The sequence below is a fragment of the Lolium rigidum genome, chromosome 7 (genome assembly GCF_022539505.1).
Source record: "Lolium rigidum isolate FL_2022 chromosome 7, APGP_CSIRO_Lrig_0.1, whole genome shotgun sequence".
Lineage (NCBI taxonomy): Eukaryota > Viridiplantae > Streptophyta > Magnoliopsida > Poales > Poaceae > Lolium > Lolium rigidum.
This window is the reverse complement of record NC_061514.1, coordinates 317,189,252-317,197,498: the sequence shown is the minus strand read 5'-3', so window position 1 is coordinate 317,197,498 and position 8,247 is coordinate 317,189,252. Positions and strand designations below refer to the sequence as shown.

Below are 8,247 nucleotides of genomic sequence, written 5' to 3'. Positions count from 1 at the left end.
TTAAGATGGGAGCTTACTGTGTGTATCGAAATGTACAGAGATAAATCACTCCACAATAGAAAGAACACCCCTCCATGCGCCGCAGCCTGGTCGTCTGCCGGCCGGCGACGGTATTCTGCTCCTCCTGCCTAATCCAGCGGCGAACCTAGACATGATTGACATTTTAACTGTTTCCTTTCGTTTCCTTGATTTAGTGTTATCTTTCTTAGTTGAGTTGTGTACTTGTGTTGTACTCCCCTTGGGTCAAATGATAATTCTTTGTGCACTCTTCAGTTAGATGATCACCAAAATTAGCAAAGAAACCCATATGCTATAACTGTATCAGTAGGTTTTGTATATGGGAGTGGTGTTTTGGAACATGGGTGCATATGCTCTCTATATTTTGAAATGCATCTTACACATATTTTAAATTTTAAAAAAATTGAAACAAAAAATTGGTACGTACATCTTCACATGCTACGCGCTCACAAAGTCGTTTCATAAAAAATCGACTTATCATGTGACGTGTGTAAAAAAGATAAAATTCAGTGCTAAAAATAATGCTTTTCACATGATAAAGTTTCTCCTTTTTACATAGACCACAAAATATCTTATTTTTCGTGAAACTTGACGAATGCACATACATAATGAAAATGTACATGTAGAATTTTTTATCCAAATTTTTCGACATTTCGAAATATATTTTTTTGGTAGAGGGAGCGTACGCACCCGGGAGCCGAATTGAATTTCCGTTTGTATATATGCTTCGATTTCCTGTAACCATACTGAGTTTACTTTGTTTTGTAAAGGTGAAACACGGGCTTCTCTGCAGGGTATAAAGCTGAAAGAGATGGTGTGGACTTTCTGGTTTTTATACTAGTTTGCCTGGTTCATCATTTTCTCTTGACTGGTTTGGTTGCAGAGTTGGCAAAACATGGAAATGATTGTGTAGATGCACTACAAGCTCACGCATATAATACAATACATGTGGTGACATGATATTGGAAGAAAGTAAGACTGGCTCCTTTGATTCAAAGGATTTGCATAGAAATTGTGTAGGATTTGGTTCCTATGGAAAAAATCCCTATACATGTTGTTTGATTCATAGGAACCTATCCTATAGGAAAAATTCCTATAGAAATCTTGTAGTGTAATTCCTATAGGAAAAAACATTAGCTCATACCTCATGGAAAAATTCCTTTGCTACAATCAAATAAACTTCATCTTCATATAGGTTTCTAGTAGACATGCCATTCCAATCCTATACCTTTCCTATTCCTATGCTTTTTCTATCCTTTAAATCAAAGGAGCCCGTTTGTCAGCCAAACAGAGTTCCACAAGTGATCGGCGGCAGCGGCCTTTTTTCCTCCCTTTGGTTGTCAAACCAACAATACAAAAAGAAAGAAGGGTCTACAAGTTGGTTCAAACACAGTGTTCTTCAGTTAGGCAACGATACAATTAAAAAAAAAAAAGTTAGGCAACGATAACAACAGGTAGCTGAATTCGTCAATCAAGAAACGAGTGGATCTAGTCATATGATGTACACAAGAGCAATCATAAGTACACAAGAATTATACGAGGCTTTTCACGGTCAATACAACCCGGCCGAGTTAGTGGCCAAATTAGTGGCCGAATTAGTGATGGTGATCACAAGATCCTGGAATTAGAGGATGCGGCCTCAGCGTCGGCCCTACTGCGGCTGATCCAACTATACTGGCTAAATCCGGAGCTGTCATCCTGCTTGCCCTGCACCATCTGCTGGAACATCCTGATGTCCGCAGTGTTCGCTACGTTGAAGAGCTCGCTCTGCCCTGGCTGCACACCATTCGTTAAATCGATATCCGCTAAGCTGTCGAGAACCCGCACCACCTGAAAAAGGAGTGACCGATAAATGGCATGTTACTCCTCTGACTAGTGACTAGATCATATCAGAGCAGATGATGTTATTTCCCTTCCACGTGACATTATCAAGGAAGTATAGTATCCTCTGTGTGGAGACAGATAGACAATTGCTTATATATATACCTGGCTCATTCTGGGCCTCTTTGATGATGAGTGTCGAATGCAGGCTGCTGCAGATTCAATCATACGGAACATTTCGACCTCATTGAAGTTCTTCTCAAGCCTAGAATCAACCAACTCTTCCAAATTTCCTGTCTCAAGAGCTCGGCTAAGCAATGGTCTAGCCTGCAAAACAATGTCAGTTTGCAATGTTAAACAAGAATTGACCAAGTGAATGAAGTAACATGTAGGAGGAGCTACATGTTCGTTTAACAGAGAACCTAGGCGCACAGATTCATGTTGTGACGAAGAAATGTCAGTTTGCAAAGCTGAAGTTGCAGATAATTTAGTTTGAATGCTGCCCATTTTTGACTGCTCAGGATACATGCTGTTATTTTTACCAATGTGAATCACAGGTGAAAACCTTTCCCATGCCACTTTGCATTACAAGATACTCACCGTTATGACATGTTTGTTTGCACTGTGCGTAAACATAACCAGTAAATATTCTAATCATAACATCTTTTAAAAAATCAATATGCGCGTATGTTGGGTTATTCCTATATGATGTAATTCATCATGCATCATGCCGATTGCATAGCCAACTGGCCCTGCATCACCATAACCAAGAAAATGAGAGTGATGTCCCCACAATATGTACCTATATGCCTAGTGAGTCATCTCGCAAATGACTATTGCAATACCAGATATGGGAATCCAGCATTTAAGTTGAAATTTCAACTTGTAACCTCTAAAATGACTAATCCATCAAATCTGATGAAACAAGTCTGGATTGCATGACTGTCCTGGTGAACAAAGAATCTAGGAGGCCTTTAATAAGATACACACATGTCAACTAAGTATCAGCTACAAATAATCGATGAGCACTAAGTGGAAATAACTTTGGACAATTAGCTCAGTGCTATAACTCACCCACTCAACAAGGCTCTCATCACCCAATGGTCTTGAGGCATCAACAGGCTTTCGACCAGTCATAAGTTCTAAGAGAACAACACCAAAAGAGAAAACATCAGATTTCTCGGTCAATTTGCCACTCGATGCATACTCTGGTGCCATGTACCTGCAAGAAAGGCATAAACATTTTTTTAGCCGTTAATTAATAAGATCACAAACATTGTTTTTGAACTTGTCAGTAGTTTTGCTCACCCAAATGTCCCCATAACACGAGTAGTCACATGTGTTGCAGCATCCAAGGCCAATCTTGCAAGACCAAAATCAGCCACCTAGAATTCATGGATAGCATCTATTCAGCAAATTAACTATATCCTAGCATATCCTCTGCCAATTTAGGGCATGTAATTACCAGTGCGTCAAAGTTATTATCTAACAAAATGTTTGAGGATTTGATGTCCCGGTGGATTATCCTTGGATGGCCTGCAAAAGGGGAAAGGAGGCAGATGGTTAATAGAAACCAAAATAAATATCCCTAAAAAACCAAAATAAATGGGAAAGGTGATAAGAAGTAAGAAAGAACATTACAATCTTCATGTAGGTATGCTATTCCGCGAGCAGCACCAGCAGCAATTTTCACCCTAGCTGACCAATCTAAAAGCGGCCTTCCATGTCCTGTGGTTGCATAATATTCAAAACAACCTCAGTTGTACAGCCACAATGTGGAATGGTCTTGTCAAAACTACCTCAAGCAGAAAAATGTTAAAGCCTTACCATGAAGATGATAATGCAGGGTGTCGTTACACACAAAATCGTAGACAAGCAACCTCTGGCTATTGGCAATGCAATACCCCACGAGCGAGACCAAATGCCGATGGTGCACACGACTGATTATCTCCACCTCAGCCTGGAACTCACGCTCCCCTTGCCCGCTCCCATCTCTCAGTTGCTTCACAGCTACATCTTTCCCTTCAGGCAGGCGGCCCTTGTACACCGACCCGAAGCCTCCTTCCCCTAGCAAGTTATGTGGCGAGAAGCCGTCGGTGATCTCGTACATCTCCTGGTAAGTGAAGAAGCGGGAGTTGCCCATGCTGATGTCGGATGCACACGCTTTGAGCCGAGGACTCCCAGCGCTGTGGTTGGTATTATGGAAGGAAGGGTCGGCCGATGACGATACTGCATTTGCCGAGTCACCTGAATGAAATGAGAAGATACCATCACTTGTATGAATACTAGGTGTAACCAAGAATGTATGAATTAGCAAGTGTAGATACTGGAACTGTCACACCAGATTAACTAAATTACCTAGCGGCCGCTGAGAGGAAGATGCATAAGAAGGCGGCGAGGTGGGTGACATGAACCCGGCGTGGTAATCGTTACTCTCCCTCCGACGGCGCTTCTTGGTGTACCAGACGGCGGCGCCTATCAGGGTGATGACAAGGAATGCGAGCACTGTGCCTACCGCGATGACGACGGTGTCGCTGACCCCGTTGCTGGGCGTGGAGGAGGCTCCAGCATGGGAGCCATGGGACGACTGGGTAGAGGACTTGTTCGGGCTCCTGCCGCCGGTGCCGGCAGCGTGCGGGGCCGGGTCGGCGGCCGTGGCGGGAGATGGAAGTGGCTTGTGGCTGGCCGCCGGCGGTGAAGCGTGGGCAGGAGGTCCGGGAGGAGGAAGGGACGGGGAGTGCGGTGCGGCTGCTGGTGAAGGAGCGGTCGGCGGCGTGGTTGTTGGGGGAGGAGCGGTCGGCGGCGTGTTTCTTGTGGGAGGAGCTGCCGGCGGCGTGGTTGGTGGTGGTGCGGGTGGCGGAGGCGAACTGTTTCTAGGCGGCGTGGAAGGTGCGGGCTTTAGAGGCGAATTTGCTGGAGGCGGCGCGGAAGGTGCGGGCTTTGGAGGAGGGAGTGGCGGCGGCGGCGAGGCGGGCGGTGGCGAGGAGGGGAGCTGTGGAGGCGGGGCAGGGGGTGGGGAAGAAAGGGGAGGGGAGGCGGCGGCGGGCGCGGCCGTGTCGGCCGGTGTTGCATTTGGTTTAGAGGAGGCAGGCGCGGGTGCAGAGGCGACGGCCGGAGATGAGGAAGGCGGCCGCGCGGATGCCGCCATCAGAGGAGGAGCGGAGCCTCCTCGTTTCAGTAGCTATCTATCAATCTATCTATCCATGGCGCCTCCCTCCCCGGAATAAATTTGCAATTGATTGGATACGAAAGAGGATGTGAAGGAAGAGGGAATGAAATTGGAAGATAGATCCAGCAGCAGCATCAGTGCCCCATCGAATGGAATCAAAGAATCCAAGATGAATCCTTTTCCCCTCCTTCTTTTCTACTACTTGATTACACACACACGCTCCCTATCTAAGCTAAGCTGAACTAAGCTAAACTAAAGCTATTAGATTGGATAGTGAGAACGAATGGAACTCGCGTGTGATTCCAATCTGAAAAAAGTAAAGAGATGGAGAAAAAGACTGGAGTCTGGAAGAATAAACCACGCTCGCTTTCCCCTCCCTCCTGCTTTCCTTGTTTCATACTGCTGCTGCTGTCACTCTCTCTATCTCTTCCTTTCCACAAACACCGGTCAGCTCGTGCAAGTTTGACCCAGGAATTTGACATGCCAAGATCCAAAATTAGATTGTTTTTAGGGCAAAATAAGGTTTTCTGGATCCAAGTTCAACTTTTTTTTTTTGCAATAAACACCAAGTATGACAACATTAACCTGAGTCGCGGAGCTTTCAAATCGACAAACCTACTACTAGTAACCTGATTTTCCAAAAGTGGAATAAAATATAAAATAACCAAATTTGGTACTAGTGTAATCCTTTTTCTTTACAACTTGGTACTAGTGTAAGGGCATCTCCAACGGGCAGACCCAAACGGACGCGCTGGGCCGTCCGGTTCGTTTGGGTGGCCGAGCGGACACACGGATAGCGGCCCGCGTCCGCGTGTCCGTTTGGGTCGCGCGCTGCGCCCAACGCGCGGACGCATCGTATAACCGGAGAAACACGAAAACAAAAAAAAGTGGCAAATTAAAACGAAATTTCATTCAACATATGCCCTATTTTGGGTAAATTTGTACATAGCCCTATTTTGGGCAAATAAAACTAACAAAAGAAGCCCCTATATGGGCTTTTAAATTTAAACTAAAAACCCTCTATTAGGGTTTGGTCGGCGGCGCGGTGGCCGCCGGTGCGCCGCCTAGCCCCTGTGGGCGTCTTCGGCGACGTCGTCCTCGTGGACGACGTCCCCGGCGGCGAGGCGCCGTTGTGGCTCGACCGCGCCGGGGACTCCGACCACGGAGACCACGGGGCCTCCTCCCGGGCCGAGTGGGGGTCCGGAGCCACCCGAGGCTGCGGCGGCGCACGGAGCAGCCGCCTCCTCCCCGAGGCGGCTGCCGCTCTCTCCGCCGCCGCCGGTGCTCCGCGCGGCGCCCGGCCTCCTCGCCGCCGCCGCTCCTCGCGGCGCTTCTCGTCGGCGCGGCTCCCGGCCTCCTCCCGCCGCGCCGCCTCCTCCTCCTCCCGTCGCGCCCGGCGGGCCCGGGCGTAGAGCTCCCAGCCCTCCGCCTCCTCGACCTCCCGCCGGGCCGCCTCCTCCATCTCGGAGGTGCGAACGGCCGCATGGAGGTGCGGCCATTTCGCGTCCTCCTCCGCCGCCGAGATGAGCAGCGCGGCGCGGAGGTCCGGGTCCTCCTCCGAGGACTCGGGCTTGGGCTCGAGCAGCGAGAGGCGGCGGTTGCGGCAATGCCGCGTCGCCGCGGGCGGCCTCTCCGATGTGGAGGCCGCCTCGGTTTCCTCCCGCGAGCCGCGGCGCCGGTGGACGACGGCGGCCGCCGCTCGCCTCGTCGTCGTTGGCTCCGGAAGCGAACCGTCGCTTCGGGGCCATGGCGGCGGTTTCGGCTGCGGGAGTGGAGTGGGACCGGAGTGGAGGGCCGGATCCCCTCCGGTCCCCATTTAATAGTCTCCCCGGTCACCGACGAGTGGGCCCAAGGGAGACGAGGCGACCAGCGCGCGGACGCGAGCGGACGGCGCGTGCCATCCGCGGCCACGCAAACCTAGCCCAGATTTGGGCCGGGTTTGCGTTGTTCCGGACGCCGCGGCCGTCCGCTTTTGTGGTGTGTCCCCGCGCTGGGCCGCGTTTTTGTCCGGCTCAACCCATCCGGTCGCGCGGGCGCGGTTTGGGTCGCCCCATTGGAGATGCCCTAACCTATCTATAATATATATAAAGTTCATCCCCACTAAGTTGCATTTAATGTTTACAAGCTGAACTCGGGTGCAACCACATCACCTTGATAGTTCCTATCCGTTGGATTAAAAACATACGGTCCTGTCATGATGCTGGGGCAGTTCATCTCACACGGTATTTTGATCCCTCATTTTCTAGAACCAGCGCTGCTAGCCCGGCTCGATCTTCCCAGAAAACCTTTTCTTCTTCTCTACAACAACGCCTTCTCTTCACCTTCTACCCTGAGGATCCTATTCGTCTCCTACCCACTACTACTAATTTTTTTGATAAAGGATGCTTTATTACTTTTGGGAAGCGATTACATCCAGACTCTGCATAACCAGGATGCACACAGCCGTTTATGATAGTCAAGTCTAGAATAAAAAGATGCCAAACTAGAAACTAGGCGAAATACATATCGGAACGATAAAACGTAAAACGCCTATGATGGGGGTGGGGCTTCAATCCGTAGACTATGCTGCCACCCATGTAGGGAAAAAGTATCCCTCGCCGTAGCCTCCAATCGTGTACAGACCTCCGTAAATAGGTCTCGGTTCTCCATACGCTGAAGAGGTAACCATGAACGAAGAATCCCCGTACATCTGTAGATAACCTGCAACAAAGAGGAGTTAATGTCATTAAAAATCTTGTCATTTCTACTCAGCCAAAGCGCCCAGATAACTGCTAGCGCCCCCACCCTAAGAAGCAACTTGAACCTTGAATCTATACCATGAAGCCAATTACCAAAGACATTGGCCACACTAGTGGGAGGATACAAGGTAGACGCTACTTGGATGACAGACCAAATAGATCTCGCAAGCGGCACTGGAAGAAGAGGTGTTTAATAGTTTCATCATGATGACAAAACACACATCTAGAGCTTCCTTGCCAATTCCGCTTAACAAGATTATCTTTGGTGAGGATGACTCCTCGACGAAGGTACCATCCAATTTTTTTGATTTTTAGTGGTATCTTCATCTTCCAAATTTTCTTATTATTATCAAGCTCGGTAAATCGGAATGGATTATGGCAGTGTATAAGGATTTCACCGAGAAAGAGCCATCTACATGTAAATTCCACCTAAATTCATCTGGTTCAGGCGATAGATTAACATCCCCCAACCTATGAATTAAAGCATTCCATGTCTCTAGC

At 48.5% G+C, this 8,247-nt stretch overlaps 1 protein-coding gene across 1 annotated transcript; it reads right to left on the bottom strand.

Moving 5' to 3' along the window:
• Nucleotides 1–1,452: 1,452 nt before the first annotated feature.
• Nucleotides 1,453–5,382, bottom strand: LOC124669950 (proline-rich receptor-like protein kinase PERK8). Its single transcript, XM_047206481.1, has 8 exons — nt 4,198–5,382; nt 3,667–4,086; nt 3,481–3,567; nt 3,305–3,375; nt 3,148–3,224; nt 2,914–3,061; nt 2,005–2,166; nt 1,453–1,848 (listed from the first exon to the last, which is right to left on the bottom strand). Exons 1-8 carry the CDS (start codon nt 4,985–4,987, stop codon nt 1,627–1,629), a joined length of 1,977 nt encoding a protein of 658 aa, XP_047062437.1. The 5' UTR covers nt 4,988–5,382; the 3' UTR covers nt 1,453–1,626.
• Nucleotides 5,383–8,247: the final 2,865 nt, after the last annotated feature.

Bases quoted from the DNA above. Each gene is read 5' to 3' on its own strand.
- LOC124669950 (XM_047206481.1), bottom strand. From the start codon at position 4,987: ATGGCGGCATCCGCGCGGCCGCCTTCCTCATCTCCGGCCGTCGCCTCT. The intron at 3,568-3,666 runs GTAAGGCTTTAA...ATGCAACCACAG, and splicing joins CCTGCATTATCATCTTCATG to GACATGGAAGGCCGCTTTTA. The intron at 1,849-2,004 runs GTATATATATAA...CTCCTTTTTCAG, and splicing joins AGAGGCCCAGAATGAGCCAG to GTGGTGCGGGTTCTCGACAG.